The following is a 20,077-nucleotide window of genomic DNA, read 5'->3' on the forward strand; positions in this document are numbered from 1 at the left end:
CTTGCAGTGCCTTTGGGGTATAAAAATCCACATGCACACACAGAATCATGTGTTCACACGCAGACACACTTTCAAGTAACCAGGCTTACAAGCCCTGCAGACACCGGGGCCTCCCTCAGGTCATGGTGGGAAGCGGGTCGTCCTCTGCATGTTGTCCCAGGCTCTGGATCACTTTGAAATAGCAACCTGCTTTCCATTGAATTTATCATCTCTATTTTTCTGTCTTTTTTCCTCCCATTTTATCATGCCTTATCCTTCCACCTCATTGACTGTTAATGTTTTTCTTAAAATTATTCTTGCACTTTGAAACTTGTTCATTATTATCCTTTTGTTTTAGACGGAAGACAGTTTATGGATGGTTTAACAGGGTTATTATAAATAGCTGAAGTCAATGCCCAGAAGCACACATTCTGGTGTGATCTTCCAAATCGCAGAATACTAGGAAATTATTCAAGAACCCGACTTATATTTCATTTATCTTTCACAAAATTTTTATTACATATCAGTCTCATTATGCAAATAAAGTTTTCACTGGAGGTCAATACAGTTTTATCACTGAATAAAATAAGCTTCTGTTAGAACTAAAGTATCTACGTAAAGGTAAAATACAGAAAAAGACAAGAAAACATTAATAAAACATTGAGTTTTGACCAATTTATGAAAAACTGGAAATCGCTCAATAATTCTTTCTTTATTTTTGTTCCTTATTGTTATTATTATCTTGGTTGCTTTGCCCAGGCTGGCCTTGAGCGCACTCTGCAGCACAGGTCGGTCTTGAACTTGTGGCACCATTTCTATTTCAGCCCCCCAAGCGCTGGGTTTCAGGCGTGTGCCGCCATGCTCAGCTTACAATGGATCCTTAATGCTCAGCTTTCAGTGACGTGCTTCTCCCTATTGATTGTCTGCAAACCAATAAGAGGCATTACGGGAACGCTTGCTCGAGAGCTCCTAAGAAAAGGATCCCGTGCCGCTTGCTTCAGCAAGACATGTTCTGAGGTTATTTTATTCTTAATTTCATGAGTCTGTAACTCTTTTAGTGGAACTGTTGCAACTGGAGTACCCTATATTTTAATTCCCTGCTTGGACACATAGTGCAGAGTATCTAATTCTGAATTATAACCACACTTCAAATAAAAGTTTATTTCAATTTTCTTATATTTGGTGGTACTCAAATTATCCTATATGGAGTCTGTCTGATATGGTAAAGAGCCAGGATTCTTGAGACGGATGGAATTGAATCCTTCTCCCTGAATGGAACAAACTGTGACCTTCGGCGGACACTCTCCCTCATGTAAAAGAAAAAGAAAGAGGAGCTACAATTAGAAGGGTGATGATAGCAGTGTCAGTCTCACTGAATCCTTGTAGGACTCAAGGGCGATAATGTGCAAAGTTCTTACATAGCAATTGTTCAGCAATCACCGTCACCACCATCACCACCCTCACCATCACCATCACTGCCATCATCATCACTGCCACTCCAGCATCACCATCACCAATACCATCGTCACCATCATCACCATCATCACCACCACCATCACCATCACCATCACCATCACTGCCATTATCATCGCCGCCACTACCAGCATCACCATCACCAATACCATCGTCACCATCATCACCATCATCACCACCACCATCACCATCAGTATCATCGTTATCAGGGCTGATAAGTGCACACGACTTGATGTGGGAGACAAGCTCTCTGCAACACAGGGAAATGGATCAAACACTTCCAACATTTAGTAGTAAACTCATTCTAATGACCCACGCCTTTATATTATCAGAAGGAGTGGGAGATAGGAAGTCCCGAGTCAGCGTGGCTTCATTCCAGGGCTAAGTGTGACACGCAGAAATACCTAGCATGAGGACGGCGTTCTGGACAGTGGGCTTCAACCGCATTACCTAAAATGCCCACTGCAGAACGTCAATCTGCCTGATGGTGTAAATCTTCCTAAGCAATTTAATTCAGGTTTGAAAGACAACTTTGGCTCCCGTAGCAGAAAGACGCTCTGCTTCAAATCCATGGCGTTCACAGGATGGAGCAGTTTTAATTAAGTTCAGCCAGGTACGGGGACAGGCTGTGTCTCTGGACCCCTCGTCGTCGGTAGTTGAGGGGGACATGGCCAACGTCTCTAACTTTTGTGGCTTGAACATCTTCCTTCATGACTGGATTTATTGTCTGCCTGGCTGCGGCTCAGGGGCGCTGGGGGACGCAGCCTCCCCGGAGCTCTGTGCTCCCCACTCCAGCCCATAAAACAGAGCCCTGCTGTTTCCCTGGCCCTCTCCCCCTCCCGGGGTTGTTTGCGCCCTGGTACAGCCCATCTGCCTGAGTGAGTGCTCCGCTGGGGCTGCGCACATCTGCCAGCCAGACTACCTTCGTACACAATTACTCAATCCACCGTAAGGCTCTCTAATAGGAAACAAGTGTGACAGCGCAAGCCGCTTTCTGCCCCCGCCTCCCTCTCAGCCAGAGTCAGGAGCTCTAATAGAGATGGAGCCCGGTGGGTCCGCCCAGGTGTGGTGACATGATAGAAGCCCGGGCAGCGGGACTGCGCTCTTGCTGAAGTTCAGCGCTGCATCCTGAGGGCGCCTGGCAGCCTGCAGGCTGCTCCTCGCTCAGCCAGAGGCAGAGGCAGCGTGCTCCTGGCCAGCCCCTCCATCTCTCCCGGAACAGAACAGAGCAGGCCACCTGGAGCCGGGTGACAGGAGCCCAGGGCCCGCGGCATGTGGACAAAGGACAGCAGACGCAGTAAGTGGAACCTGCAGCCTTGCTGCTTCTACTCGGGAATTAATTAAGCGTGTTTACTCTCAGGGAATCCTCTAAAGACCGTGCAAAAGTGCGGCACAGGGAGCCTGCGCTCCTGGCCTGCAGACCTCCTGCGCTTTCGCTTTGCACAGTCCCTGGCTGTGTCCCTGAAGCGCCAGGGTCTCCCCATTCCCAAGGTCTTGGATGCGATTGCAGTGCGGATCATAAGGCTAAGTCAGCCCTGAAGCCTGGCATCTTAGCTGTTCTTTCTGAGTGAAATATCCTTTATTACTGTCAAAAATGAGGGTGGCAAATGTTTTGTCACAGCTCCGAAAAGAGAAGAAGCAGTCTTCAGGAGGCACATACTTTTCTTGGGGTGGCTGTCCGCCCTTTTGCATGGCTACCTTCTTGCATCTCTGGGGCTGCTTTACCGGAGGGATTTCCCTGAAAGTTTACGAACCCGTTCATTCTACTGCTTTATCTGTCGCCAAAGAGCATCTGAGAAACTCTGAAAGCAGTATTAGGTTATAGCCACGGTGACAATGATAATGGACTTTTAAAATAAACACAACAAAACAAAAGGTCATTTGTCTAATAGCCTAGGAGGAGATATTAAAACCAGATGTAGGAAATCTCAGCTTTGACTCTTTGGTCTTCCACGCTTGGTTTAAAATAGCCTTCACTTTGCGTTTACTTTGGGTTTATGACTTTGGATTCACATTAAACTGTGTTTGAACGTGAAGCTCAGATTTGACCTAAGTAGAGTGATGTTTCTTGAGCTCTCGCCTCTGAACCTCACTTGGCTGTGGGAATCTTTTTATGACTACTCTGTATATTGTGTGGCTGTAACAAGCTAACTGCTGTGACTTTCAGATGGAATGTCACAGTGTACAAGGTGTGTTTGCCATTGAATGTATCATGCTCTGTGCAAGAAACAACATGTAGGACACACATGTGCAGAGCAAGATTCCGGTGAAGGTTCTCAAATAACTACCACAAACAGAGTGCAAAGACGAGCGGAACTGACACGGATGCCATAACCACTGCCAGCATGTCATCCTCTGTAGTCATAGACTTTCGCATTGATATTTTAAAATTAGGAATTCTGTGTTTGAAGGATTAGTCCGGGAGGTGATGCCTCTCAAAGGACAATGGGCACACACAGAGTGAACAGACAAACCCAGACAAAGTACTATCGCAGTGCTTAAATAATCCCCCATGGGCCAATGTTTTGTTTGTGTTTTCTAGCTATTCGAGATGGCCATCATGGAAAAATGATGATTTAAAACCCATGACGCTAGGATCCTGATGGCTCCTTTGTGTATATTCAGAAATGATTTAGCCTGGATAAAGTCGCTGCTATGAGAGGTTTAATTAATTACTGCGAGCTAAACATATGTCTTCAAGAATTGCTTTTGACATCACTGATGGGGAGTAAATGCAGTTTAGAAGTCATTCTTCACCGCATACTTGAGCCACAATCGTGGGCATTGAACTGCGGTCAACGTCTACCCCCTACAGGGAGAGATTCTAATTTCACTGAGCCTCGCTCCGCGGAATGCGTGGCATACAGTTCACACACATGCATGCTGTAACCGTGTCAGTGACTCCACAAGTGCCCCCTCACGGAAAGGGCAGCCGTGATTAATTGGAAGCCAGTTTCAAAGGCTGGACTCCACTTCAGAGCTGCGTTTGGATTTGGTTCCTCTTGATTTATTCATTTGCTTTCCAGAGCGTAATAAAAATCGAGTGGGTCATACTTGCACATTTTAAATGTGTTGTGATCCTTTTTATGTGATAGCAATACATCATCTACTATATTTGGTTTAGCAAAGAAAAAATAATAAAGCAAAAAGTATCAGTCAAGTCGATAATTGAGGACATAAGGGTGTTGACTGAAAATCGCACTTTTTATCCAAATAGAATATAAAACACTGGCTTAAGTTTCAGTTATTTTAATAAGCTTTTAAGCAGCACCAGGAGAGTAAAAATGGTTTGCTTGAGGAGGGGTTTGATGTTCTGGCTCAGTTTATTGTGACAAAGGGCTCATGTGAGCCAGCCGTATCCACAGGAAACTCCAGGAGATGACGATTTCTCACTAACATGACATCCATGGTGAGCCCAGCTCAGTGGAGAGGAGATGAATGATTGCACACCTCCTGACAGCCTCAAAGAAGCAACCCAATCTCTTAAAATTGATGATGGTGCTTTTGTTACCGTCTTTCCAATTAAGGTTTGTGCCAGATAAACATTCAGATTGAGTTTGCCCTAAAAATTTTTAAGTGGTTCTTGATGATTGAAATTATGTGCACTAATAACTATCCTGCTAAAACTTAGGCAGCTGGTAAGTTTGACGGACTTCAAATACGGTCTTCATCTCTTCACTTTTGGACAGATGTTGTGACCCCACGCTTTATCTATGCCTGTTTTGAAAGAAGATTACAATGTGATTAATTAGGTAATTCAAAAACGTAGGTTCACTGTTTATTCCACATGAAAATTTCTATATGCTGAGAGGAAAATCCTTAGGAATCATGGGTTATGGCAATATAAAGAATATTCACTTTCTTAAAACTTTAACCTAAGTTATAACAGAATGTAATGGCTCTGTTCACTCAGGATGAGATATTACTGATGTCACACCACACAGGTGTGGCGAGGGGTGGCCACTCGGGGAAGACAGGACAGCCACTTCTACCCGGTGGGCCCTGAGTCCTAGATGACCTCGCTTCCTCCCAGAGCCCAAGGCTCAGTCTCCCAGGCACCCTTCTGCTCGCAGGTGTGATTGGACTCTGTTCGGCAGGGCTTCACAAACCCAGCAGCTGGGCACCACTGGGTCCCCGCCCCACACTCCGCACCTCATGTCCCTGACTTGTTTGGCCCTTGTACCTCTTCCCAGCCCCTCTGGACGTTGGGAAGCAGCGAGGTGAGGAGCTTGAGCACAGGCCTCAGCTACGAGCTTGGCTGGGCCCTCTAGCCGCCTGCCCACAGACAGCTTCCTGGGGCCGCACAGCTGAGGAGACTGATTCCACTCTCCCCAGCTCTGTTGCATGACCTGATTCCAGGTGCATGAACTCAGCAAAGGACCCCTACGCAAAACCTCCACTCGCACAAAGTATACATAGCCGAGTGCCAAGCTGCGAGCAGGACCTAACTGCCGGTTACACCATTGGTCAGCACGGACCCTCCTGCTTTCCAGATGGTTTGGTGCAAGGGAAGGAGGTACAGCAACCCCGGGGAGCTGTGAGGAAGAGCCAGTCCTGCCGGCTGCCCCAGTTCCCCTCCACCTGGGCTCTGAGGCGTGCTGGTCGGCTCAGGGTATTTGCAGCCAGGACGCAGCTCCTGTAGGCAGGGTGGGCAATCATGGAGCCTCCTCGGGACTCAACCAAACACATTCTCATCTCCGAGGGCTGAGGAGAATCAGCGGTGGGACCTTTGCAAGGGTACTCAGGGCTGTCATTCACTGGGGGAAATCTGGTATTTAATGTTTGAAAGATACAATGCTAATTAAAATTCTGTATCTGCAGGTATGCACACAACATAGTTACACACACACACCCCATCCAGATATATTCATATACCGTGATGCACACACAGCCTGGAAAATGCCCTCGTCCAGGATTTTATTGAAATATAGGATCACTTAGAAGTGGCATCTGTGGTTCTGTGCTTTGTCTGCTGAAAACTTTCTCCCAAGCCAGATGTTTATGATGATGATAGAGATTCCTGTGGGAGAAATTAAAAACAAAATATTTATGATAAAAACTCTTTTATTTGATTCTATAATTTTTATAGGTCTGTGTAGTCTCCCCCCAAAAAAAACAAAACATTCATTTTAAAGAGTATTTTTATCTTATTTTAATGGCCTATATCACCACAAATTTTTAATCAAGACATCGTTTACAGTTATGAAGATAAAAAGATTTATGCAAGCCAACTGAAATGAACATGAGAAAATTACTTCAAAAATCAAGCTATCAACCCATTTTCTAAATGAAAAGTGAGCAGAATAAATGCTCCGTAGTACTCACTTTTCCTCTGGTTTGGATGAAAGCTCCGTGATAAAGATATTTAAAGGTGATTGACATCAAGTCATAGATTCATCTTATTTTTAAAAAAGAGAAGCAAACAAATGATATTTAAAAAAGAACTAATCCCGTGATTTGGGGAGAATGAGTACATAGTGACAAGCCCTGAGAGCTCCAGATACCTTGGGGAGCGATGGTCACTGGTACACAGTGGCCAGACTGATCCGCTTTCAGGACCATCAGCCAAAGAGATCAGCAGGGTGTCCTCTGAGGTTGTTCTTGTTCTCATAAATCTCTTTTGCGTTACCCAGGAAATACTTTGTTAATTTATAGGAGATTCTCTCTTTCTGTCTGTCTCTGTCTCTCTGTGTTTCTCTGTCTGTCTGTCTCTGTCTCTCTGTGTTTCTGTCTCTGTCTCTGTCAATCTGTGTTTCTGTCTCTGTCTGTCTGTCTCTGTCTCTCTGTGTTTCTCTCTCTGTCTGTCTGTCTCTGTCTCTCTGTGTTTGTCTGTCTGTCTCTGTCTCTCTGTGTTTCTGTCTGTGTCTGTCTCTGTCTCTCTGTGTTTCTCTCTCTGTCTGTCTGTCTCTGTCTCTCTGTGTTTCTGTCTCTGTCTATGTCTGTCTCTCTCTCCCTTCCTCCCTCCCTCTCTCCCCTTCCCTCTTTCTCTCTCTCCTGATTTCATACTGACACTTTGCACTAGGGCACCCTGAAGCAGGCTTCTTCTGAGGCATGTTTGGAGAATCGCTGGCCTCTCTGGGGCAGGCTGTGTCCCCCGGCCTGGGCCAGGCTCTGCTCCGCAGGGTTTCCTTGTGCTCAGAAGCCAGGCAGAGCCCAGCACTCACCCTACTGTTGCCCGCGTGCTGCGTGGGCCTCTGAGTCCCTGTTCCCTACACGGGTCAAACTCTGGACCTTTTCTGCAGCAAAATTCAAAAGCTTCCATTTACCACCTCTACTCCATCTGAAACATTCCTCTCATTTGTGAGCTCAATGAAATACGCATCCTACCTTTAAGCTATACATTTTAACTATTTAATGAAATATCACAGCTGTTTGTTCAAAGTAGAGGTTACCAGAAATGAAAATCAGAATCTGAAGAAACCTCTGGTCAGCAGAAGCTTCCCTTTGCTCCATCACTACTGTACCGTCAGATCTGGGGAGAGGCGGTGGAGAAAGGAGGTTAACATCGTGTCCGTGCATCCACAGAGCCGGAGCGTTTACCCTCACCTGTGGCCACCGGTGCCGGCAACACACTGGGATTTCACGTGGGAGCTCATGACTGCTCTAACAAACCGCGTTTGCATCCACTCTGGAATTTACTTCCCTTCCTGGAGCCCATGACTGTTAACTGTGTGTGTTTATGAGTGTGTTGGGGGAAGACTTGGCCGGAGGCCTCCTCCACAGCTCCACTGCTGCACGGCTGCATGAGCCACAGACAGGCAGGGCTCGGCCTCCTCTGGCAGTCACTGGCTGGTGCGACCCAGCGACTTGCAGCGTCCCAGCAGTGACGTCTGCCTCGCAGCACTGGCGGGTCTGCACCTTCAGACAAGCGAGGCCAACTGGGCGCACGAGGGCCTCCGTGCTGAGGTTTATGTCACAGCACATGAAGCATTACATGTATTTTTCTCTTTTGGACTAAAGTTGTTTCAGGGATATTTAACCCAAACTTTGCTGAGCCTGATTTCCATTCCATACAGTACACGCTGAAATAAAGAACTCTTTCTCCAACCAAACGTACACTTCTTGAGCAGGTCCAGCCAGAAATGGGTGCAGGGTTCCTTCTTGATGAGCTTCTTCTTGTCCCAGTTTTCAACAATTAGTAAAAATGAAGTCAGCAGCAGAAGGCTTGAATTCCTACTGTCTGTGGAGTGGAATCCTTGGGGAGGCGTGTCTGAAACACCAAACTCAGCCAGCCTGGCATGAGTGGGGTGAGGGGTGCAGTGTGGTGTGAGGAGTGCTGTGAGGCTGGTGTGATGTGTGGTTGAGTGTGAGTGTGAAGTGTGGTGTGAAGTGTGGTGTGAGTGTGAAGTGTGGGGTGAGGTGTAGTGTAAGGTGTGGTCCGGGCTAGGTTGTCAGAGCCCTGGAGGGTTTCTTACCATTCAGATAAAATATCGTTTTCATTACCATCTATGTTCCCCACTGCTCCATGAACTAGTTCATTAAACTTGTATTTTTACATCTTTAACCATGATAGAAGTATATTTTACCAAAACCAAATTTATCACCAAATTCTTAACTTACAGAGCATGAAGATTTGAGTAAGGTAAACTTACATATAAGCACTTTGATTTCCTTTAAGACATAATAACAGACAACACCTTCTCTGGCACTTTCTGAGCATGCACAGGCTAGTTGTGTTAGTTTTTAAGCTGATGTTACCTTGGCATCATATTTTCAATTACATTCACTCGTGTCAGTGTTAAAATAATGTGATAAAAACTTGTTCTGAGTGTGTAGGAAGATCAGTGTGTCCATGTATTTATAAAACTATGTGCCAGAATTTCTATTACATGTTTCATGGTAACAGCTTTCTTACATAAATAATAGCTTTTGTATTATTTAAAGAACTATTGTCTATACAAATAAAATCACATCACCAGCTTCATTTTGCACCAGCAAGAAAAACTCTATTCATTGAAAGCACTTTTCCTGGTTTACCTTGGCCTTTAGTTTTGCATGTTTATGTCAGTCATCTGCCTCTCTGCTGCTTTCTGAACACCATGTTTTAAATTTGTGCTTGTACTCACCGTTCTGCAGTGCGGAATGACCCCGTGTGCTGTGGGGAGCTCATGCACATACGTGGCACCCCTCAGATTTTCTCAGCCCTGCCCTCCCCACTCAACTCTTGGTCCTCACAGAAGAGAAGCCATGTGACAGTTAAGCTGGTGTGTCTGGTTCATTTTATTTAAAGTAGGGATCAAGCTGCATCTGTCCTCTGTCAAATCAATCAGATGCATCCTTCTTTAGGGCATGGTACCCTGCAGTATTTAAACATCATGTATTCTTTATCCATCCATCTATTGATGGAAATCTGCCTTCTGACATTATTTAATGTGAAACTTTAATAACTATAGACATCAACACTAGCATACAAAGATCTCCTACATTTGAAAGATGCTTGGAAAATAATCATATTACAGTCTTTTAAAAAAACAGCTTTGGAAACTGGGACCTTCCCTTTTTAGTTAAGGCAAAATCTGAATTTATGTGTACTTTTTGAATGCTGCATTGTCCCAAAGTCTTCTTGGACAAAACTCTCCCAAACCACCAAACTCACAAACCTCTGTTGGCCACAGCATCACAGCCACTGTGCAGAATGAGAAGGACGCTCAGGTGGCCCTGGCAGTGTCCTTGGCACCCACAGAGCAGAGGAGAGCAGTGCAGGCCCAGGTGCCCAGCCGCAGGGTCCTTCTCCGTAGATATGGAAACCTTGTGGACAACATAGAAGCAGCTTCCATCAGTGCTGACACCATGCCGGGCACAGAAACCACAGGAAGGTCAGCGGCAGAGACCTGACTCATGCCAAGCCCCGAGTCAAAGTTGAGGGTTAGGATTCCCTAGGATGCCCCTCTAGAATTCTAATTTCCATCAGTTTTCAAGTTCAGACCGTAAGTAAAAGATCAAGTTACCATAAATGGGGGGGAGAAAGCATTCTGTGGCCTCCACCCACACGCGGAGGACTGGAAATGCCCTCGGCCTCTGTCTGCAGTGGACACTGCTTTAGCTCAAGGCTGGTGTCACTGCGTGTAACCCCATGGCTCTTAGAGTTCTGATTTTCTAAACAAAACAGGTTCACCGTTCTGGTTCTGGTCCTTCTAAACCTGCAGCACCAACATCGCTCAGGCTTGAAGAAGGACTGGACTTGTTCATTGGAGTTCCAGGGTATTTGTCTCCCCCGTGACACCAGACCGTGACAAAGTGACACTGCATCAGAGTCTAGGGTGTCACTCAGGGGGCAGCCAGGGCTTCACACAGTGGGTGTAGACACTGTGTGCTGAGTGCCACCTCTGACAACGACGAGACAGTGACAGTGACCGCTGTGGCACCACAGGTGCGGCCATCCCGTAGCATCGCCCATGGGGTCAGCCTGCCCAAGGACACAGCCAGAAGGTGAGCAGAGCATGGTGTGGGCTTTTCCATAGCAGCACCGAAATGGTCAGATGCCACCCGGTGAGCCCTTCTGGCCCTGACCACTGGCCCTTAGGGACAGAGCCTGGCTTTCCAAAGGACTGCAAGCGGCCAAGGCACTGCACTGCCTGCGTGTTCACTGTTCTTATCTTCATGCTAATCCCTGAATTCTAGAAGCACCCTCAGGATTTGCAGTGATGCAACAAATAAATAAATCCTAAAGTGTTAAATGTCAATTCAAGTTGGATCCACTAGCTTACTATTTAAGAGCAGGTATTACAAGCTGGGGTGGGGAGCACAGCTGTAACCCTAGTCCTCAGGAGGCTGAGGCAAGAGGATTGCCCAGGGGTGGCCAGCCTGGTCTACATAGTGTGTTCAGAACTAGCCAGAACTACATAGAGGCCCTGTCCAAAAGTACATAAATATTACTTGCATAGTTGTAAAATGTGTTTATGTGTATCTGATTTTTTTAAGGCTGGGGAATTAACTAAATATTCAGAGATTGTATTTAAAGTCCAAGTAAATACCACGAACTTGGATAAGAACCATGATAGCACTTATAAACTAATAACATTAGTACTGCTACCTTAGGGTTCTCACCCATAAAACAAGATTTTAAAACATACAATGCATTATTTTACGACTAAGTTTAAAATAGGTACATATATAGTTTTATTTATGATACAAAACAACTTTGAGCAGTAGCAAACAGAAGATAATTTTAAAGGAAATTTACAGAGAAGATATATTATTCTCATAAAGATGTGCGTTGATTTTTAAATTAATCTTATTTTTGTAATACATTTTCATGACAAAGTCGGGCACGGCAAAATTAATAAACTACCCTTGAAGATAATTAAATGTCTTCGATTCCTTGAATACTGAAAAATGAGAACACTAACTCTGTTAATTTTGCCAGGTTCTGTTAAATGCTTATCATGAATTAAAGGAATAAAATGCATTTCTTGCACTTTAAATAGATAATAGTTTGCCTTTTCTCTATTAATGGTAATTTTTTACCCTGTCAAACTATAGATACCATAATAAAATGGAGATAGGGAAATGTAATTAGCTAAAAGACGGAACTTAATTTATCATGAATTACATGTAATAAGAAAAAAGTACAAAACCCTATCAAGCATTACTTAAAGAAACACAAAAATATCTCAAAATTATTTCATACTCTTTTTAAACTCAGAGCTGTAAGTCTTTGGAAAGGTCGTCAGAGACACACGAAGTTCCCACCAGACCCCTTTCCCCTGTACACTGAGTTCCCTACGGACTGGGTGCGGGAGCTCGTGGTCGGCGTGGTTGCCGTCTTAACTGGATGAAAGATACACTGCAGGGCTTGAGTGCAGTGTCTTCCATGAGGACATCTCAGGGTCACCCCAGGGAGCTCAGGAACAGCACCTCCTTCCTGGTCAGGTTCCGTCCAACCTATGCCCATCACTGATGGAGAGGAGCCCAGGAGAGGCAAGGGGCCTCTGCCAGCCCGGACCCGTTCTGGATGGCCCCACCCCACCTGGAGCCTGGAGCAACTTTTTCTGCCCAGCTGTGGGTCCCCGGGTGGCCACCCACAGCCCCCTCTGCATCTGCTGACCTCTTCTGTCACTGCCTCTCTTCAGACTGCCCAAGGCAGTCTCTCCCTCAGCGGGTCACCCTCCTCCTGTAATCTGCTGGTGGACCTCAGCTTTCCCAACTTGTCTTTGGTCAAAAGCAGGGTTTTCTACCCTAAAAACCCCATGCTCAGTTTTTCCCACTCTGTTAAAGCGGGGTCCTCCGCTGACTGGTGTGGGGCACGACGGGGCCTGGGCTGGCGGACAGGCCTGCCCGGTTGCAGTCATGGGCCAGGGCAGCACCGCCTGAGATGTCCACCATGCTGCTAAGTAGCTTTTTCTCTTGATTTTCTGCCTCTGCCTCCCTCCTTTGCGGTAATTCCTAAATCAGAGCAGTATCCCTGGGGTGTGGTCATCATGACCAGGGCCTGGAGGGGAGGAGCCTGCCACGGGCAGTGCCTGCTAGCCAAGATCCATGAGGCCTTCTTCCCAGGAGCAGCTTGGAGCCTTTGTTAGCCTTGTGCAAGTGAGGAAGAGGATCCTTCTGATAAAAAGTAAAATACAATAAACCCTCGGATTCAGCCTCGGATCATCCCCTGGGGTAAGTGTGAGGCTGGCACCGGGCACCCTTCTGCGTGCCCCGCAGGCTGTGTCCTCCCTCCCCGCGGCTTTGCAGCCCCTTGCACTGGCCTCATGTAAGTGCCCTTTCAATATTTTGAAACTAAGCAACAGAAGAACCTCAATGAACAAACCTATTCTTTAAGAGCAGTTTTAAAACTTATAAAGCACTGGAGTGTCACTTGTCCGGCCCTGCCCTCTCGCCTGGTGCCAGGGCCTCTGGAGCCCCAGCCTGCGCCCCACTCTGCCCCTCGGGGGCCTCTGCACCCCCTCGGGCCTGCACCCCTGGCCTGCACCACCACCCCACCCCAGCCTACACCCCCGGGCCTGCACCCCACTCTGCCCACCACCAGAGCAAAGGGAGAGGGCCACAGAGACTTGTAGGGCCCTGCCAGTCGCGTGAGGCAAGGCTGCTCCTTCCACGGCCGCTCCCAGGGGCTTCTGCAGGGAACATTAATCTTGTTTAAGGAAACTCAGTCCACGCAATCAATCATGCGGCCACTGGGGGCTGGGGCTAGGTTTGCCTTGGAAAAGTGCCTTGGGCCTCAGCCTCGCCCTTTCTGCAGGCCAGAGCTCCAGGCACTTTGCTTGGCTCCTTCTGTCCCAGACCTTGAGGTCCAAGATGTGTAAGGAGCCAACATGGCCAGGCCCGTGCCCTTGCCTGTTAGTGCTCCTGCCACTGAGCAGACCTGGTTCTGTCACCAGGGACTAGGGACCGAGGTTGTCCTTGCTGTAGCTTCGTGCTGGCCCCATTGTACTCGTTCTAAAGGATGGGATGCAGTTCCTTGGAAGTGATTCCTTTCATCCTTCAGTTAAAAGTCCCCGCCCCCCAGGAACCCTTGGGCTAAACTGTACCTTCCCTGGCCTGGATGCTAGAACACGTCTCACCTGTGCGGTGGATGTGACAGCGTCCTGCGCCCCTTGTCCCTTCCTCGCCCTCGGCAGATTTGGTGAGGGGCTAAGCTTCTTGGACGCAGACCCTTGGCTACTGCTTCTTTGTGTACAACCCAGAAACCACAAAATAGGTGTTCAATAAATACCATTTGACTCAGGTTGACAGGTCCACCCTGCACCCACAGACTGACGGGTCTTTACCGTGGGTCCCTAACCTGTATTTGCTGTTTAATTGGCTATTAGCTGCAACTGATTGATAGACATGAAGACTTTTTTAAGGGCAAGCTGGCAGCTATGTAAATACAGCACTTAACCTCAGGCACTCAGCCATTAACCTTAATCACTGTCCATTAACCCCAAAGCACCCAGGTTTCTCCACTTACAGCCCCAGCCGCCCCACTCCAGGCCTTCACGCAGTGAAAAGGAATCTCAGTAGAATGTTGTTATTGTTTCCTGAATGGCCATGAAACAGGTATTCTGAAAGAGATCATCTGACTCTTTTGGGAGATATTGATTTTCCAGTTGTCCAAAGATAAGATATTAGAGAGCTGAGCCGCAGGACAGGGTGTGTTTGGTTAGGTGGTTGTGAGGTTGGTGCTGGAGAGTCTGTCATTGGCCTCCTAGCCTAGAAATCTATGACAAATTAAAAAAAATTCCCAGGGCCATTGCTAAAATCATGTTTAGTATTAGTCCTACACACGAAATAACAACCACTTATTTTAAGGGTAAAAAACACTGAGAAAATATTTTATCTAATGTTAAGTTACAATGGAAAGAAAAAAAGATAAATGAAATTTCTTTCTTTAGAAAAGAAATCTTCAGATTTGTTCTTGTAAGCACTCTTGTTCATACATGCAACTAAATTTATTAAAATCAAAATAGTTCACTTTTTCTTAATCCCTTGTCTATTATGTTCTTTGTGTATTTTACAAATTTATATAAAATGACAATTACATATTATTAGAAATAAAATCTTGTATCAATTAATACACTCCAATTGATTGGTACTTGCTTTATACATGGATTTGTTTTCATCAGAATCTACTTTTAGTAGGCACGAATGCTATGAAATAGCATTACAAAGCTGCGAAACATTGGGTGTAATTTTAACTGCGATTTTGTTTTATGGCGAAAACGTTTCCATTGTGCTGTGAACAGAGCAGGTTTTAGGTGTGGTGTTGCTGCTGCTGCTGACTGAGCCTGAGCCCAGGAGGAAGCCCCGCCTGCAGTATCGAGAAAAGCAACCTGACCCTAATGCACTGATTATTTTTAGATTTGCCAAAGTGCTCAGTTTTGCCCAGAGGGAACCTACCCTAGAAGGTGTGAGTGGCCGAGGGCAGGGCTGCTCCCTCACGGCTCATAGCAAGGCTGTTTCAGCAAATGGGAAATCTCCCTGGAAACTCAGAGCACGGCAGCACAGTGACTTCAACCCCAGAAGGAGTCCTGGCCACGAGCGCTCAGAATTTCAGTGACCTCAGCACCAGGGCGGTGAGAGCCCCTGAGGCTGACCAGGCAAAGCAGTTCCTCAGGGAGCATAGCACACCAGGCTGGTCCTGTGTGGGGAGCCAGCGGTTAACATCAGGGACCTTGAGAAATCCCCCTCTGTGGGCCTCATTCCCTCTCCACGGACTCTTCAATCCTTCAAGGTCCTGCAGGTGCTCCTGAAAGTACAGGGGTTCACTTTGTATTTAGTAGATTCCCTCCACCTCCACTCAGGGAAACTGGTGCAGGCAGGTGTGTCACTGTCACAGGGACACTTTTCACACAGTGTGACCAAAACTACAGGCCAAGTTAGCTGCAAATCTGAGCGAATCAGTGGACTTAACTGTTTGCCTTTGTAGGATGTGTGTCTGCGATGTGCTTGAGGGCCGTGTGACTTCAGCAGGATTCTGTTGCTTGTTGGGGCAGTGATGTAAGCACATTAAGGATGTATTTTAATTATTATTTTCTTTTTAACAATCTGTGGCGAGTACTCTTCCATCATGTTTAAATTGCAGAGGCATGCCAAGGTTTGTTCCCGTAATACAGCATTAGGAGTAAAGACCAGAGAGGGGAACGCTGAGCAGATCGCTCTGCCCAGTCCTTCAGCAATTGCGTAACTGTAACAAAGTCCCTACCGTACAAGAAATACTCAGCGGAATGGCAGAACAGTTGCGAGCCAGGTAAACCATGTGGATTGTCCATGTTTGCGCATCATGCGGGGTCCTGACCTGTAGTTTAAATCAAATGCGTGTCCTTCTGATCTGCATTTTTCATACTTTGATTCTATCAACATTTGGGGTATTTACCAATATTATTGGTAGATACAAGGAACAGAAGATTCTAGTGTTTTATTAGTTAAATACTTGAATAGCAGAAAAATATGCTAGACTTGATAAATGATAGAAGTGAGAGTTTATGATTTGTGTCTCTCTATTTGGACCCCTGAATACCTAGCATGGCATTCGTGTGATTTGTTGGGTAGCTTTATGATTCTTCCCATTAAGCGCTGTCAGTCTGAGGCTAATAAAATTATGGTGCTGCCCACCTTGTGTGCAAACCCTGGCAGGGTTATTGACACAGAGGCAAATTGAAAATACGCCTACCCTTTTGTCTTATTCCCAGGTTGTAAGAAATATGCAATTGGTAGAAATCGAATATTGTGTCTTTCTAGCAAAATGTGGCTTTGAATATTTTACCAGCAGGTATGGTGGTGACCCATGTTCTTATGAAAACTGGAGAGAAAGCCTGCCAAGGGAACAAAAGCAGGCCCCTAACTTAATGCTAAAACATTTCACAGCTGTCTGTGACAAGGGTGTTTGGGGTGGGACCTAATTCTCTGACCCTCAAGTTCTGAGGCGGAAGCAGGGCAAGACTCCAACACCCTGCCGGCCTGTGCGGGCACAAGTGCGTAGCACCCAGCACCTAGCTCGAAGGAACGAGCAGCAGTGCTAAGTACTTAGGGGCAAGGGTCAGCACACTAAGAGAAGGGGGAGCCCCTGCTTTAGAGGTAGAACGGCAGGGTGCATGGTGAATTCTCCGGCTCACAGAGTGTTTGCAACACTCACTTGAATGTATTTTATCCACAAAGGAGAGAGGTCAGAGTGGCCGCCCAACCCAGGGAAGTCTGTTGCAACATCTGTCTGACTGCTTTTCTCACTTGGGATTTTTCTCAAATGCTAAGTAGAAAAAGACTAAAGGAAGTGGTATCTGCTTCACATGAAGTTTTAAAGTTTAAAACAGCAAACCAACAAACCACCAGCACCCTCAAGTCTGACGAGAAACAGCAAAACCACTCATCACGTTCACACCCTGACACGGACGGACAAACACACAGCAGACCGCAGTCAGGGCCTCTCTCTCTCTCTCTCTCTGTCTCTCTCTCTGTCTCTCTCTCTGTCTCTCTCTCTCTCTCTGTCTCTCTCTCTCTCTCTCACACACACACACACACACACACACACATTATTGCAGGAAATTTTTAGGTTAAATATTGAGAGAGATTGAGAGAGAAATGAAGGAAGAAAGCAAGCAAGAAAGAGAAGGAGAGTGAGCAAGAGACCCCGCGGCTGCACCGCTGCACCCCGCCCGCCCCGTGACCTTGCAGCCGGGCACTGGGCTGCTGCGGCAGGAGCCCTGGCGCCTGGGTCCTCCGGAGACCTTCCTGCCAGAGGCAGAGTGACGTCGCGGGCGTCTCGCTTGCTTTCTTCTCAGCCTCTTCATTTCCTTTCCTTCCCGCGCACCTGTGAGGATTGTTTTCCCTCCTGTGAGCATCTCCCTCCGCTTTTATGATCCCCCAGCCTCTCATGCCGGCGGCCTGGGCCCCTCACACAGAGCAGACCCGCTGTGCACATCCCCAGCCCTGCAGGGTCTCTGTCCACCATTGGTGCCACAGAGCCTTTTCCCAGGATGGCAGCCAGGTGTGGGGCTCCTCTCCTGTCCCCAGGGACCCTCTGGAGAGCCTGGCTATTAATTACCTTGCACATAGATGCCAAATAGCAATAATTCAGCACTCCTCTCCCCTTTGGGCTCTGAATTCAGCAGCCTGCAACCTCCTGAGGGTGAAACAGGTCCTTCTTCTTACTGTCACTACCTGGAGGCTGGGTGTCACGTGTGTAAAGGTGGCGTGGCTGGGCTCACTTCAAAGTGATTGCAAAAATCACCTCTGCAAAGAGAGAACAGCAGGCTCAGGCAGAGCTGTACGGAGTGGGGAGGCTGGTTTCTCCCTGGGCCTCTGGCCATCTGGGGCCACCAGCCCCGGTGTCATCCTCCCAGGACTGTCCTTGATGCAGGAAGGGCTGCACTGGGTGGGTGGCCTTGAACACAAAGTATGCATCCCATATTCATGCCCCACCGTACTAGGGGAAGGGCTTCCTCCCAGAAGGAAGGGCCTTCCCTAGGCAGAACATTCTGTCCTACTGTGTAACACACAGCGAGGTCACACAGCAACAGGCTTTCCTCCAGGGCAGAAGGGTCAGCACAGTGAAGTTTGGGATCTCCTTTCCCCAGTGGAGGAGAGCCAGGGTGCTTGAGAAAGGGGCAGAACCAATGTGGCCTTTGCTCAAGGCCAGTCTGAAAAAGAGCTGTAACTTATCACTGGTGGTGGATGGAATTTTAATGATTTGCCTACTGAAGTTTTTAAAATTAACTTCTCAACCTTGTCACCAATATTTAATGTAATGTCCATTGTTTGGTGGTTGCTAGTTATTACTGGAAATTTTCTTCGGAGTTTCTTTATAGTTTGATCAGTTATTTGTATCCAGCCATTGCCCGAGGATTTAGAGCGCTTCCCACATTTGAATCAGAATGCAGGATTTTAATGTTACCCAAATCTTTTGCTTCTGCAAATGAATCTGTCCATCTGCATGTTGTTATTACAGAAGCTAGGAAGGTCAATGACACAAGGGTTCGTGCAGACAGAATGAGAGGGAAGACAGCTGGCCCTTGATATGCACCTAGACTGTGGCACACAGACACGTGGAGATTTCCTGGTTTTCATGCAACCCAAGAATGTCTTCACCTCTCTGAAGACAGCATACGATGACCAAAGAGTGGGTAATTCATGCAGTTAGACCGAGAGCAAGGGCAGAGGTGTCCTGAGATGCTGGGCTGCCCAAGGGGCGCCCAGCCCAAGCCAGACCAATGTGCACCTGGCCCCTTCTGAATCACCAGCTGCACTGCGTCAGCTCCAAACTGAGCATCTAGGCGGGTGTGAGGTGCAGTGGGTCCCCGGCTACCTTGGAGGGACATGACCATCACTGTACACCCCGCATGGCAGTATTTCTTGTACTGGAGAATATCTGTCTCCATCCTGCCTTGCTGGCATGGAGTGGGTCACAGCACTGGTTTACCAGACTTGTGTTCCCCTGAATGACTTGGAGAAAGATGCCAGGGTGAAGGTCCCCAGAGGGATCCGCACTCTGATCCCTCTTCGCTTTCAAGGCATGGAAGTTGATTTAAATGTAAAAAAATTTCCAGAATATCCAAAGGTATTTTGAAATCTGACAACCATCAAACGCTGCGTCTGACTAAGACAACACTGCTTTTCTCTGAAAAGCTTGGTAGGGGTGATGAGATGCAAAATGCAGGAGAAAAAAGTCGAACAAACACGAACAGCTTGTGATTCACAAGAATGCCAAGCACAAGTGAGGTTTAGCTTATTTCGCAGTTAAGAAGTTTTCCAATGTCTTGATCTTCATCTGAACTCCTCTGTTGTCATAAATCTATATTCAAAAAAGTCCCAGACCCACCTCTAAGCGTCTGCATATTCCTGAGGCTTCTGGTAGAGAAGAGAAGTGGGGCGGTGAACCTCAGGATTTCCATTGTAGGCCTTGGCTTTGGGCTGAATTTCCTTCAGTTCCTGGGTAGTTTTACCACTTCTATCTTTTTTAATTATGTGGCCGTGGAATCACACATGCACACCCACACAAGCCTTCTTTTCTATTATGGCCATCTATATTCGTATTTTATTATAATTGGACACTCAATTTGAGGTTAAGTAATCTCCAGAGCTACTTACTCCTGTTATTGAGTTAGTCTCTTGAAACTCCATTAAATTAAGTTTAGTTAGCGATCAGTTTTAGGGCAGAGCAATTAATAATGATCATGGGTGTTAGCCCAAGATATTACGGGGA

General features: G+C 46.8%; 1 protein-coding gene and 1 long non-coding RNA gene across 3 annotated transcripts in view; one reads left to right on the plus strand and one right to left on the minus strand.

The window, feature by feature from the left end:
* The first annotated feature begins 2,374 nt into the window (after positions 1–2,374).
* The window catches only part of Sema3a (semaphorin 3A), a 427,345-nt gene continuing 409,642 nt past the window's right edge, over positions 2,375–20,077 (plus strand). For both annotated transcript variants that reach the window (XM_003469818.5, XM_063237438.1), the window contains exon 1: positions 2,375–2,749. Coding sequence is in view for 1 of the 2 variants with exons in the window: in XM_063237438.1 (XP_063093508.1) it covers positions 2,725–2,749 (25 nt within the window). In the remaining variant the exon portion in view is untranslated. The remainder of the gene's footprint in view (positions 2,750–20,077) is intronic.
* Positions 3,726–18,312, minus strand: LOC106027705 (uncharacterized). The gene is made up of 5 exons (XR_002791266.2): positions 17,921–18,312; positions 17,544–17,686; positions 10,053–10,200; positions 6,328–6,472; positions 3,726–5,169 (listed from the first exon to the last, which is right to left on the minus strand). It is a non-coding gene; the product is annotated as an uncharacterized LOC106027705 (long non-coding RNA).

The sequence above is a fragment of the Cavia porcellus genome, unplaced genomic scaffold, assembly GCF_034190915.1.
Source record: "Cavia porcellus strain 051 isolate PalLab524CR breed Dunkin Hartley unplaced genomic scaffold, mCavPor4.1 scaffold_2, whole genome shotgun sequence".
Taxonomy (NCBI): Eukaryota; Metazoa; Chordata; class Mammalia; order Rodentia; family Caviidae; genus Cavia; species Cavia porcellus.